Source organism: Giraffa tippelskirchi, chromosome X (genome assembly GCF_054371585.1).
Source record: "Giraffa tippelskirchi isolate mGirTip1 chromosome X, T2T-mGirTip1v1.2.pri, whole genome shotgun sequence".
In the NCBI taxonomy this organism is placed as follows: domain Eukaryota; kingdom Metazoa; phylum Chordata; class Mammalia; order Artiodactyla; family Giraffidae; genus Giraffa; species Giraffa tippelskirchi.
The window spans coordinates 83,788,221-83,802,518 of record NC_137289.1 but is presented as its reverse complement, the minus strand read 5'-3'; the positions used below and the strand labels follow the sequence as shown (position 1 = coordinate 83,802,518).

General features: G+C 38.5%; 2 protein-coding genes across 3 annotated transcripts in view; one reads left to right on the top strand and one right to left on the bottom strand.

The window, feature by feature from the left end:
• ZDHHC15 (zDHHC palmitoyltransferase 15) overlaps nt 1-5,683 on the bottom strand; it is a 126,714-nt gene extending 121,031 nt beyond the window's left edge. Inside the window, exon 1 of one of the 2 annotated variants that reach the window (XM_081563801.1) lies at nt 5,123-5,683. In XM_081563801.1, coding sequence (XP_081419927.1) covers nt 5,123-5,258 — 136 coding nt within the window. In that variant the 5' untranslated portion in view covers nt 5,259-5,683. The remainder of the gene's footprint in view (nt 1-5,122) is intronic. The other variant, XM_081563802.1, reaches the window with a different exon arrangement.
• Nucleotides 5,684-5,723: 40 nt separating this feature from the next.
• Nucleotides 5,724-14,298, top strand: part of MAGEE2 (MAGE family member E2) — a 47,432-nt gene continuing 38,857 nt past the window's right edge. Inside the window, exons 1-2 of the mRNA XM_081564390.1 lie at nt 5,724-5,880; nt 8,618-8,682. The gene's annotated coding sequence lies outside the window, so the exon portion shown is untranslated. The remainder of the gene's footprint in view (nt 5,881-8,617; nt 8,683-14,298) is intronic.

Below are 14,298 nucleotides of genomic sequence, written 5' to 3'. Positions count from 1 at the left end.
AGACACAGATGTATAGAACAGTTTTTGGACTCTGTGGGAGAAGGCAAGGTTGTGATGATCTGAGAGAATAGCATTGAAACATGTATATTATCATATGTGAAATAGATCACCAGTCCAGGTTTGATGCATGAGACAGGGTGCTCAGGGCTGGTGCACTGGGTTGACCGAGAGGGATGGGATGGGGAGGGAGGTGGGAGGGGGGTTCAGGATGGGGAACACATGTACACCCATGGCTGATTCATGCCAATGTATGGCAAAACCACTACAATACTGTAAAGTAATTAGCCTCCAATTAAAATAAATAATTTTTTTTAATGCCAAAATAAATAAATAAATAAATAAATAAATTTGGAAGACTCACACCTTTGACATCAAAATTTAAAACAAAGTTATGGTCGTCAAAACAAGTGTGGTACTGGCAGAAGAACAGACAAACAAATCAGTGGGACAGAATTAAGAGTACAGAAATAAATCCATACCTCTATGGCCAATTGGTTTTTGACAATCATGTCAAGGCTATTCAATGGCGTAAGAATAGTCTATTCTATAAATGATGCTGGGACAACTTCATAGCCACATGCAAAAGAATGAATCTGGATTCCTCCCTCATTCCATGTACAAAAATTAACTCAAAATGGACCAAAGATGTAATCATATTTAATAAAAAGTAAAAACTATAAAAATATTTTAGAAGAAAATACAGGGTTAAATCTTTATGGCCTTGCATTTAGCAATGGATGCTTAGATATGATACCAAAAAGCAGGCAACAAGTAACAATATAGGTAAGTTGAACTTATCAAAATTATCAAAATTAAAAATTTTATGTATCAAATGACAGGCTTCCCAGGTAACTCAGTGGTAAAGAATCCACCTGCTAATATAGGAGACACTGGAGACCTGGATTTGATCCCTGGGTCAGGAAGATCCCCTGGAGGAGGAAATGGCAATCCACTCCAGTATTCTTGTTGGGACAATGCCATGGACAGAGGAGCCTGGCGGGCTATAGTCCATGAGGTTGCAGAGTCAGATGCGACTGAGCAACTGAGCACATATCAAATTATACTATCAAGGAAGTGCAAAGATAACACACGGAATGGGAGAGTATCTGCAAATCATTTATCTGATAAGGGTTGAGTATTCAAAATACATAAGGAAATCTTATAATTCAAAAACAAAAAGATAAATAACCCAGTTAAAAATGTGCAAAAGATTTAAATAGATATTTCTTTAAAGAAGATATACAAATGGCCAACAAATACATGAAAAGGTAATCTATTTCACTAGTCATCAGGGATATGCAAATCAAAATCACAATAAGATACCACTTCATATCCACTCTGATGGCTATAATTTAAAAAGGAAAATAAGTTTTGGTGAGGATGTGGAATATTACTCAGCCATAAATAAGAATGAATTTGAGTCAGTCCTAGTAAGGTGGATGAACCTGTTATACAGAGTGAAGTCGGAAAGAGAAAAATAAGCATAATATATTAAAGCATATATATGGAATCTAGAAAAATGGTATTGATGAACCTACTTGCAGGGAAGGAGTGGAGATGCAGACATAGAGAACAGACTTGTGGACACAGTGAGGGAAGGACAGAATGGGAAGAATGGAGAAAGTAGCACTGACATACTTACACTATAATGTGCAAAATAGATAGCTAGTGGGAAGTTGCTATATAACACAGGGAGCCCAGCCTGGTGCTCTGTAGTGATCTAGAGGGGTGGGATGGGGTAAGGAAGGGAGAGTCAAGAGAGAGATGATATATGTATAATTATGGCTGATTTGCATTTTTGTACAGCAGAAACCATCACAACTTTGTAAAGCAATTTTCCTCTAATTAAAAATTAAATTAAAAAAAATAAAAGACTTATTAAAGGAGGGGGGAGATGACAGGATGGATTTGTGGAGCCAGAATTGGAAATAAAAGCTATCTTACCCTCCTAGTTTTTAAATAATGGTATCTGATGCAAAATGTTAAGAAAACACTGTGCAGGCCAAATGAAACACATCTCTAGGCTACATGTGGCCTGTGAGTCACAAGTTTTGACCTCTGTATTGGTTGAAAGTAGATGGAGTTAAGTAAGATACTGTGGAGGTTAAAGCATGGACTGAGGAGCTATACTGCCTGGGTTGCCATCCAAGCTTGGACCTTTACTAGCTCCATGACCTTAGACAAGCTTCACAATGTGTCTGTGCCTCAGTTTTCTTATCTTCAAAATGGTTATAATGATAATGTGTGCCTCATAAGGTTGTTATAAGGATTAAGTTTGTGTGTCTGTGTATGTTTGTGTGTGTGTAGTCACTTAAAACAGTGCCTAGAATGTAGTAAATGCCCTGCAAATATGTTAAATAAACAAAATAAATAAGCTTCTTTTCAGCTTTTAATATTATATAACTTAATAAGAACTTGTAGAAAGCTAATTATTTACATTAATTTGGTCTTTACATCATTTTGCACATCTGCACAATGGGGATAGTAATGATATCTGCTTTGTATGGTTAGTGTTAGTATTAAATAAGTTAATATATTAAAATGTTCATATATCTGTAGTACTTAGAACATTGCCTGGCACAGATCAAGCACTATATAAGTGTTAGCCATTATTAATTTTGAAAATAATTGCTTGGCAAAGCTCATGTAGGTCAGTACTGAAAAACTCCAAAATATGTCTGATATATTTACAATATGGCATTGATCCTAGGAGCAACAATAACAGAGCTGAACTTTTAACCCTTCAGTCAATCATTCAAAAGAGCAAAGTGGTGAGCTCTGGGAATAGAAAAACTTCCCAGTCATTGTACCGCCCATTTAATGCACCTGCAAATCAGAATGTGATAAAAAAGAAATACAGCCTAAATTTGTATCTATGAAGGCAATTAATTGAATTTGTAATAACCTTTCTGTATTTTCCATAGTAAATCTAAGAAATGGACCAGGAAAATTCAAACTGTGATGCACAGAATTGATAAGAAAGTTCTGTATTAGAAAAGACGGCTATCTTCTGTCTCCCTAGTTAATCCCAGTCTACCTGGAATAGACTATTGCTTTGTCAAATACGTAAGAAACAGAAATTATAAGTGGAGTCAGGTCCTGGGGTTAGAAAAAGCAGGACCTCAACCATAATTTTTAAGAGGAGAAGAATCTGATATAAAGAAATATAGGAGTCTTGGAAGGATTTGAAAGTGAGGGGATGTCCAAAGAAACAAACAGGAGTCCTAATGTGAGGGGACTGGAAATATACTGGGATCTCACACTGAATGAATAGGGAACATTATAGGACACAATTTTAAGAATGCTAGAAGTGGGATTCTATACTGAAGTGACAAGATTAGTGGAACTTCCTTTGAGAAGAGATGGGGATTCTTCAATATGAGAGGCAAAGGGAGATCTCACCACGAGAAAAGCAGAGGTTCTTTTGCGAGGAGACAGGAAATACTATGAAGACTCCATTGTGAATTGATAACACTATAGGGGACTGGGGGTAATCCAAGTGGGATAGCGTCTTGGGATTTGCATCTGTAAATACTGTGAAATTCTGAGTTTGAGAGCATGAGATATATTGTGGGAACCATTTTATAGACTGGAGGGGATGAAATGCTCCCTGGTGTTATAGGACTGGGTACAAGAGGAGACCCTAGATTTATAAAAGTATGGTCTAATGAGAGGGGACAAGAAATGAGCCTCCCATTGTAAGGAGAGGAAATATTAGAAACCCCTGAAGGAAAGGATGGTGTTTCCCTAGTTTGAGAAGACAAGCGACAAGTGCAATCCTAGAGGGAAGTAAGTGAAAATATTAAGAAATCCCAGAGGAAGAGGATGGCAAAATGTGGGGCTAACAGTGGAAGAGGACTGCAGGAGGTGGGGAGTATATTTCAGAAAAGATAGCAAGGGGAGATCATCATTAGAAAAATAATGGCCTTTGAAAGGTGTATAGGGGATATTGTGGGAACCCTTGAAAGTGAAAATGTTAGTCGCTCAGTTGTGTCTGACTTTTTGCAACCCCATGGACTGTAGCCCACTACGCTCCTGTGTACATGGGATACTCCAGGCAAATGTACTGGAGTGGGTAGCTATTCCCTTTTCCAGGGGATCTTCCCCACCCAGGGATCGAACCCTAGTCTCCTGCATTGCAGGCATATTCTTTACCATCTGAGCCACCAGGGAAGCCCTTGTGGGAGGGTAAACAGGATACCCTAGTGTGAGAAGACAGTGGACAAAGCAGTACCATAGTGTGATAAAAAGCAGGGTGATTAGTATGAGGTGTCAGAAAATAATGTGGGGCCACGAATGGGAAGGAGTGAATGCACCTCAAAGCAGGCAGGCAGGAGACTAAGGGGAGCTCCAGTGTGACAAAATCAGGGCTTCTTGTGTGAGCAGACAGGATGGGATGTATTGTAGGATTCCCATTCCATTAGAGAAGATGAGAAAATGGAGAATGGAAGGGAAACAAATTGAACTTTGAGCTTAGTCCCACAGGGAAAGAGGAATGGGAGGCGTATTACTTTGTGAAAAGGGGAGACTACAGTGGGATAGAACAAGGTGTACTGTGGGGTCCCAAGTGGCAGAAAATGCACTTCAGCTGGCTTGAGAGGATCACTGGAAAAGGAGGAATCCCAGTGTTAGATAAGGGAGAGCTAGTAAGAGAGTGAAGGAAATATTTTGGGGTTCCTAGTAGGAAGAAATTGGAAAATGTGGGGCTCTTAGTTGGGTGAATTGGCGGGACTCATAGTGTAAGTGGCCAGTTTAAGTATACAGGGTACGTTGTTTACTCAACTCGGTAGGATGGCAGCCCCCAGAACCAGAGCATAAGGCACAAGTGGTTGTCCTGTTTGAGAAAAGGGGACCCCAGTGGGGGGGGGTGGATTCTTGTGGGTAGGGCCAGGAAATAATGTAAGAAACCCTGGCTAGGGACAATAGCGACATGGTGGGACACTCGTGGGAGGGTGCAATAAATACTATGGGAAGCCATAGGTTGGAGATCAAGAGATCTCCAGGGAGCTTAAGGAAAACCGCAGTGTAAGGGCTGAGAACACAGGAGACACCAGTGTGAAGGGTAGGGCAGATGGTTATGCTGGAGCATAATTTCCCCACCTTAGGTGCCAGCTCGACTTACCCAGGCAGAGTTCAAAGACGTAGGCATAGTAGGACCAGAGCACGACGAGGACGATAACGAGCACTGGCACCCAGGAAAGTACACGGCGGCAGCACCGTAGCCCCCCGGACAGAGCCATCTTCCAGCCCCGCCGCATCTTAGGCTCGAAGATCGACCGAGCAGGCCTGCTGGCGCTGGGTCGGAATTGCTGGGCAGCGGCTGAGAGGCGGGAAGACGCGCTGTGCGGCGCTCCACTGCCTAGCCTGGCGGGAACAGTCTCCCCTAGTCGATACCACCTGTGGGGCTGCAGGCCAGAGTGCACCACACACAATAGGCATGAGTCATGGCGAGGAGGAACAGGCGGTGTTGGAGCGGAAGATGATCAGTCAGGCTGGCGAGGCTGGGCAAGCTCAGAGGGAGTGGAGAGTGCAGTCCCTCCTCTTTCCTCCTCTCCCACCCCTTGCCACAGCACTTGATGCAGGGCTAGACCTCTGCAAAACTCTTAAGCAGAAGAAATTTAGGTCCGCCCATCTGCTCTTACTGCACTGCGTCCCCCTCATCTCCGCACTGATCTCTTTCTGTTTCTTTGCCCCCTCCCTCCGAACGCCACACACACACACACACACACACACGTTATTGTCTGACACACACGAGCACAAAGACGCGCAGTGTGAAAGATACGAACGGTAGCATCTAATGACTTAAAGATCATCCAGCCCCATACTCTCACTGCTGCTTGAACAATATGCTTAACACGTAGCGCCACAGTTGCTGCCTGGGTAAGTCCATTGACAGGAAGCTCCCTCCTTCTTTCTCTAGTTCCCTTCCCCCTGAGTCAACTTAGTCCATTTATTTTAAGAATAAATAAACATATTGGTACAGAAAAAAAATGGGAGAGATATCAATTCTGTGAGAGGTGAGGGAAAACTACAAGGTAGTGATATTTAAGCTGAGATTCAGTAATAAATAAGAGTTTGCCTGACAAATGGGAGGGGAAGGACTTTTCAGACAGAGGAAACAGCATTTGCAAAGGCAGAGAGTACCGGGCTTCCCTGGTAGCTCAGATCTTAAAGCCTCTGCCTGCAGTGCTGGAGATACAGGTTCGATCCCTGGGTCTGGAAGATCACCTGGAGAAGGAAATGGCAACCTACTCCAGTATTCTTGCCTGGAGAATTCCATGGACAGAGGAGTCTGGGAGGCCACAGTCCATGGGGTCACAAAGAGTTGAACAGGACTGAGCGATTAACACTAGACACTGGACACTGGAGAGTAATGAAAATACAGAAGTGTTCAAGGAACAGTCAGCACAGCTTGAGGAGAGAGTATGTGAAGAGGAGAGGCCAGGAATGAGACTGGGAATACACGTTGTGAGTAGAGTACACCCTGCCAGGGTATGTGGACATAATCCTGTAAAGCAGATTATGAACAACCATGAAAGGTTTTGGGACAAGGAAAATGACATTATCAGAACTGCATTTTTGTAAAAGAACTAGCAAGATTTTGTAGAGAGGAATAGCCTGGAAATAGACATCAATTAGAAGGCAATTATTTCAACAAGTGTTTCCAGAGTGGTTGCTTTGGGTTAGGGTTAACTTTGGTATAAAAAGAATGACGAAAGGGGGCCTGTCTCCAAGAAGCTCATGTTCTCATCAGAGCAACAGGTGTTCAATGACATAAGTACAATAATAGAAGTATAGCAAGCTTTTGTACATTTATGGATTTGATAAATTTGATAAATACCTGCTGTTCAAAGATTCCCAAGTAACTCAATGATATAGAATCCACCTGCCAATGCAGGAGATGTAGGAGACCCGGGTTCCCTCCCTGTGTTGGGAAGATCCCCTAGAGGAGGAAATGGCAACCCAATCCAGTTTTCTTGCCTGAAAAATCCCATGAACAGAGGAATCTGGTGGACTGCAGTCCATGGGCTCACAAAGAGTTGGACACAACTGAGCACCCAGGCAGGTTCAAAGATTTATGAAGATCTGTGACATGAAGAAATTTGTGATTTTGCTAAGACTCATGTTGCTCTCTATTCTTATTCATAGTTACATATGCAGTAAATTTCCTGAACTGATAAGAACTTTGTTGTTTCTTTTCAGATTAAGTTACATTCATGGTTGATACTACTAAATAAATGATGTAATGAAATGCAGCTCATTTCCATTACAATATTTATTTTTTAATAGCCTGATTAGACTTGTGCCCTAAGGTTCTGACATAGATTTTTAAATATTTTTCCATCTTTTGAGATATAACTGGCAAATAAAAGTATAGGAACTTCTCCCTGGTGGTCCAGTGGTTAAGACATGGTGCTTCCACTGCAGGTTTGATCCTGGTTGGGGAACTAAGATCGCGTATGTTGACTGCACATATATATATATATATATATACGTGATGATTTGATATACACATACATTGTGAAATGATTGCCATAATCAAGCTAATTAACACATCCATCACCTCACACAGTTACCATTTTTGACAATTATTTTTTATTGAGTATATTTGACATACAGTAAACATTGTGTAATTTAAGGTGTACATCATGTTGATTGGCAGTACTATTGCTATTGTACCCTTAGCTAACATCTGTACCACATCACATAATGCAAATATATACATTTAAACAACTTCTGTCTCATTTTCCCACCCCAACCCCCGCAGCTCCTGGTAACAATATATATATTTTTTTTTTATTTCACATGTAAGAGATATCATATAGTATATATCTTTCTCTTTCTGAAATCTCATTTAGCATAATGTCCTCAAAGTGCATCCATATTTTTGCAAATGGCAGAATTTCCTTTTTTCTCATGACTCAATAGTATTTTATATGTATACTAGCAATTGTGAATAATGCTGAAATAAACATGGGAGAATATATGTTTTCTCAGTAACCTTTTTCATTTCCTGTGGATATATACCCAGAAGTGGGATTGCTGGAACATGTGGTTGTTCTATGTTTAATTTTTGAGGAATCTCCATAGGGTTCTCCATAGTGCCTGAACCAGTTTACAGTTCCACCAACAGTGCACAAGGGTTCCGTTTCTCTCCGCAACTGCACAAACAGTTGTTACCTCTTATCTCTTTGATGATGATCATTTAACAGGTGATATGCCGTTGTGGTTTTGATTTGCATTTCCCTGATAATTAGTTATATTGAGCACCTTTCACATACCTGTTGGCAATCTGTATGTCATCCTCAGAATAATGACTATTCAGGTAGTACTTTGTCCATTTTCAAATCAAATTGTTTATTTTTTGCTATTTAATTAATTGTATAAGTTCCTTATATATTATGGCGACCTTGTCAGAAATATGGTTTGCAAATAATTTTCCCATTCTGTGGGTTGTTGTTTCATTTTGTGGATTGTGTGCTGTGCAAAAGCTTTTTAGTCTGATATAATTACACACATTTGTTTTTGCTTTTGTTGTATTTGCTTTTGGTGTCATATCCAGAAAATAATTGCAAAGACTAATGTCAAGGAATGTTTTCCCTCTGTTTTCTTCTAGGAGTTTTACAGTTTTGGGTTTAAGTCTTCAATGCATTTTGAGTTGATTTTTGTGTATGATGTAAGGTAAGTGTCCAGTTTCTTTCTTTTGCATGTGGATGTCCAAGTTTCCCAGAACTATTGATTAAAGAGACTATCATTTCCCCATTGTGTATTCACTCTTGTTAAAAATTAGTAGACTGCTTATATGTAGCTTTATTTCTAGACTCTCATCAGTTCCATTGGACTGATGCCAGTTCTTATGCTAGTACCACACTGTTTTGACTGCAATAGTTTTGTAATAGAGTTTAAAATCAGGAAACATGATGCCTCCAGCTTTGTTCTTCTTGCTCAGGATTGCTTTGGCTATTCAATCCTTTGTGGTTCCATATACATTTTGCAGGGCTTCCCAGGTGGCTCAGTGGTAAAAAATCTGCCTGCCAATCAGGAGACTGAGGTTCAATCCCTGGGTTGGCAAGATCCCCTGGAGGAGGAAATGGCAATCCCCTCCAGTATTCTTGCCTGGGAAATCCCATGGACAGAGGAGCCTGGCAGCTACAGTCCATGGGGTTGCAAAGAGTTGGATGTGACTAAACCACCACCACCAGCACATATTTTGCAATAGTTTTTCTATTTTTATGAAAAATATCATTCATATTTTGACAGAAATTGCGTTGACTCTGTTGACAGTAGTATGCACATTTTAACTATTAATTTTTCCAATCCATGGCCATAGGATATCTTTCTATTTATTTGTATCTTCTTTAGTTTCTTTCACCAATGTCCTAAACTTTTGTATGCAGGCTTTTTTTCATCTCTTCAGTTAAATTAATTCCTAGGTATTTTTTTTTTCATGCTGCTGTAAAAAGGATTGTTTTCTTAGTTTCCCTTTCAGGTAGTTTGCTGTAAGAATATAAAGATAGAACTGATTTTTGATAAGTTTGCATCCTGAAGTTTCACCAAAATCATTTACTAGATCTGGCAGGTTTTTGGTGGAGTCTTTAGGGTTTTCTAAATATAAGATCAACTTGTCATCTGCCAACAGACAATTTTACTTCTTACTTTCTGGTTTGGATGCTTTTATTTATTCATTTATTCTTTATTTATTTTACTCTCTCTAGATAGGACTTCAGTCTACGTTGAGTAGAAGTGGTGAGAGTGGGCATGATTGTCTTGTTTCTTATCTTAAAGGAAATGCTTTCAGATTTTCACCATTGAGTATGATGTTGGGTGTGGGCTTGTCATATATGATGAACTTTATTAAGTTGAGGGACATTTTTCTATACCTTATTTGTTGAGTTTTTAATAATGAAAGTATGTTGAATTTTGTCAAATACTTTTTCTGTTTCTATTGAGATGGTCATATGATTTTTATTCTTCATTCTGTTAATATGATGTGTCACATTTATTAATTGCATATGTTGAACCATTCTTACATCCCAGGGATAAATTTCATTTGATCATGGTATAAGGTCCTTTTCATGTGCTATTGAATTTGGTTTGCTAGTAATCTGTTAAGGACTTTCGTTCGTCAGGGATATAGCCCTGTTGTTTTCCTTATTTAAGTGTCCTTGTTTGGCTTTGGTTTCAGAGTAATGTTGGTTTTGTAAAATGGGTTGGAAGTATTTCCTTCTGTTCAATTTTTTGAAAGAGTTTGAGAATGATCAGAAGTAATTCTTTTTAAAATGTCTGTTGGAATTCACCAGTGAAACCACCTGGCCCTGGACTTTTATTTGTTGGGAGATTTTTGATAACTGATTCAAAATTCTAACTCATTATTGGCCAGGTCAGATTGTCTATTTCTTCATGATTCAGTCTGAGTAGGCAGTTAGTTTCCTTGATCTTTTCCATTGTCTTTCCAGTCTCTATTTATTTCTTTTCTTTAAAACACTGGTTTGGGCTGTGACTTTTCTTTTACTTTAAAAATCCTATGTATGTGGAAATTAAATGTCCACTTTTAAATGATGAGTTTATCAAAGAAGCCACAACAAAGAACATTAGAAAATATTTGTAACAAGACGAAAAATGAAAAGAGAATTTACCAGAATTTCTTTCATGTAGCTGAAGCTGCTCAATGCAATTAAATTAAATAAAAGGTGGAGTCTTGAATAAGGTATGAAAACAAATAATGGACAGTAGCATAAAATGTTGTGAAATTTGAATGAAACCTGTATTTTAGTTAATAATACTGTTGTTGTTCAGCTGCTAAGTTGTGTCCGACTCTTTGCAACCCCATGGACTGCAGCATGCTAGGCTTCCCTGTCCTTCACCATCCCCCAGAGTTTTCAAATTCATGTCCATTGAGTTGGTGATGCCATCCAACCATCTCATTCTCTATCACCCCTTTCTCCTCCTTCCCTCAATCTTTCCAACATCAGGGTCTTTTCCAATGAGTCAGCTCTTCCCATCAGGTGGCCAAAGTATTGGAGCTTCAGCTTCAACATCAGTCCTTCCAATGAATATTCAGGGTTGATTTCCTTTAGGAATGACTGGTATGATCTCCTTGCAGTCCAAGGGACTCTTAAGAGTCTTCTCCAGCACTGCAATTTGAAAGTATCAATTCTTCAACACTCAACTTTCTTTATAGTCCAACTGTCACATCTGAACATGACTACTGGAAAAACCATAGCCTTGACTATATGGACCTTTGTCAGTAAAGTGATGTCTCTGATTTTCAGTATGCTCTCTAGGTTTGTCATAGCTTTCCTTCCAAGGAGCAAGTGTCATTTAATTTCAGGACTTCAGTCACCATCTGCAGTGATTCTGGAGCCTAAGAAAATAAAATCTGTCACTTCTACTTTTCTCCCATTCTCTTTGCCATGAATTGAAGGGACCAGATGCAGTTTTTTGAATGTTGAGTTTCAAATCAGCCTTTTCAATTTGCCCTCATCAAGAGGCTCTTTAGTTCCTCTTCACTTTCTGCCATTAGAGTGGTATCATCTGCATATCTGAGGTTGTTGATTTTTCTTCCAGAAATTTTGATTCCTGCTTGTGCTTCATCCAGTCTGGCATTTTACATGATATACTCTGCATATAAGTTAAATAAGCAGGGTGACAGTATACAGCCTTGTATACTGTCTGAAGCCTAGCTTGAAGAATTTTGAGCATAACCTTACTATAAATAGCATGTGAAATGAGTGCAATTTAATAATAGTTTGAACATTCTTTGGCATTGCCCTTCTTTGAGATTGGAATGAAAACTGACCTTTTCCAGTCCTGTGACTAGTGTTGAGTTTTCCAAATTTCCTGACATACTGAGTGCAGCACTTTAACAGCATTATCTTTTAGGATTTGAAATAGCTCAGCTGGAATTCTACCACTTTCACTAGCTTTGTTCGTAGTGATGCTTCCTAAGGCCCACTTGACTTCACACTCCAGGATGTCTGGTTCTAGGTGAGTGACCACACCATCATGGTTGTTCGGGTCATTAAGACCTTTTTGTATAGTTCTTCTGTGTATTCTTGCCACCTCTTCTTAACCTTTTCTGCTTTTGTTAAGTCCTTACTATTTTTGTACTTTATCATGCCCATCTTTGCATGACATGGTCCCTTGATATCTCCAGTTTTCAAGAAGAGATCTCTTGTCTTTCCCACTTGTTGTTTTCCTCTTTCTTTGCATTGTTCATTTAACAAGGCCTTATCTCTCCTTGCTATTCTCTGAAACTCTGCATTCAGTTGGATATATCTTTCCCTTTCTCCCTTGTTTTTCACTTCTCTTCTTTCCTCAGCTGTTTGTAAAACCTCCTCAGAAAACTACATTGCCTTCTTGCATTTCTTTTTCTTTGGGATGATTTTGTTCACTGCATCCTATACAATGTTATAAACTTCTGCCCATAGTTCTCCATGCTCTCTGTCTACCAGATCTATCCGTTGAATCTTTTAACATTCATCACCTCCACTGTATAATCATAAGGGATTTGATTTAGGTCATACTTAGTGGTTTTCCCTTCTTTCTTCAATTTAAGTCAGAATTTTTAAATAAGGAGCTCATGATGTGAGCCACAGTCAGCTCCAGATCTTGTTTTTGCTGACTGTGTAGAGCTTCTCCATATGTGGATGAAAAGAATATAATCAATCTGATTTTGGTATTAACCATCTGGTGATGTCCATATGTAGAGTTATCTCTTGGGTTGTTGGAAGAGGGTGTTTGCTATGACCAGTGTGTTCTCTTGACAAAACTGTTAGCTTTTACTCTGCTTCATTTTTTCTCCAAGGCCAAACTTGTTACTCCAAATATCTCTTGACTTCCTTCTTTTGCATTGTAATTCTCTTTGATGAAAAACACAATGCTTTTGGTGTTAGTTCTAGAACGTCTTGTAGTTCTTCATAGAACCAGTCATTTTTATCTTCGTCGGCATCATTGGTTGCAGCATATACTTGGATTACTGTGACGTTGTGTGGCTTGCCTTGGAAAACAACCGAGATCATTCTGTCATTTTAATAATATTGTATCACGTGTTAATTTCCTGCTTTTTTGTTAAAAAAAAAAAAAGCATAGTATTAATAGTCTCAGAATTGGATTAGAAGTTTTTAAGTCTCATTCAAAAATTTTGAAAACACTAATTTAATAAACTTTCTAGACTCTCAACAGTAAAACTAGATGCCAAAATACATGGAACTATATCAAAATTTTGAGTGAATATAAATTAGAAATCTAGCATTCTATTCATACTAAGTCAAACAAGTGGATTCAAAATGTCATAATTTTTTTTTAAATCTTTAAAAATAAATCCTACTTTTATAACACCTGTAGTCTGTCACTCTCACTGTATACTGTTGACCACTGTTTGTATTTTTTTTAATTTTATTTTTTTAATTTTTATTTTTTTAATAAATTTATTTATTTTAGTTGGGGGTTAATTACTTTACAATATTGTAGTGGTTTTTGCCATACATTGACATGAATCAGCCATGGGTTTACATGTGTTCCCCATCCTGAACCCCCCTCCCACCTCCCTCTCCATCCCATCCCTCTGGGTCATCCCATTGCCCCAGCCCTGAGCATTTGTCTCATGCATCGAACCTGGAATGGTGTTCTGTTTCACATACGATAATATACATGTTTCAATGCTATTCTCTCAGAACGTCCCACCCTCACCTTCTCCCTCAGAGTCCATAAGACTGTTCTATGCATCTGATTTTTTAGCTAAGCAAGAAGTCATAAGTTTTCTAAAATATATGTTATTTTATACATACTCTATATACATATACAAAAGTTTTCTGCTACACTTAATAAAAGTTTGAGAAAGAACATCAGAAGAAAAAGAGAGAAATTGGAAAACATTAAATGAAATGGGAGCGCTGAATATGAAACAGTACATGTGAAATTAACTAGATATAAATAAATGATCATCATATAGTCCAGTTGTTTTCATACATCACTGTTCATTATAAACACATCTGGAGCTTTGGGGAAAAAAAAGCAATACCTGGGTGTTTGTATTTTTCAAAATGTTCCATGATAATTCTGATATGCATCTGGATTATAAAAAATGATTATAGGTTTTTCTATTAAATGTTTTGGCGGTACAGAATTCTATTATTTTCCTGTTGACCAATCATGATGCAATGGTATTAAGTGAGAAATAGTACATAATCACAGTAATAAAATATGTTTATCAGTTTTCACAATCAATAGCCAGACAAAAAGTAAATGTAGCATGATTAATTTAACAATATAAAAGAATTGCATACAATCTGGGGG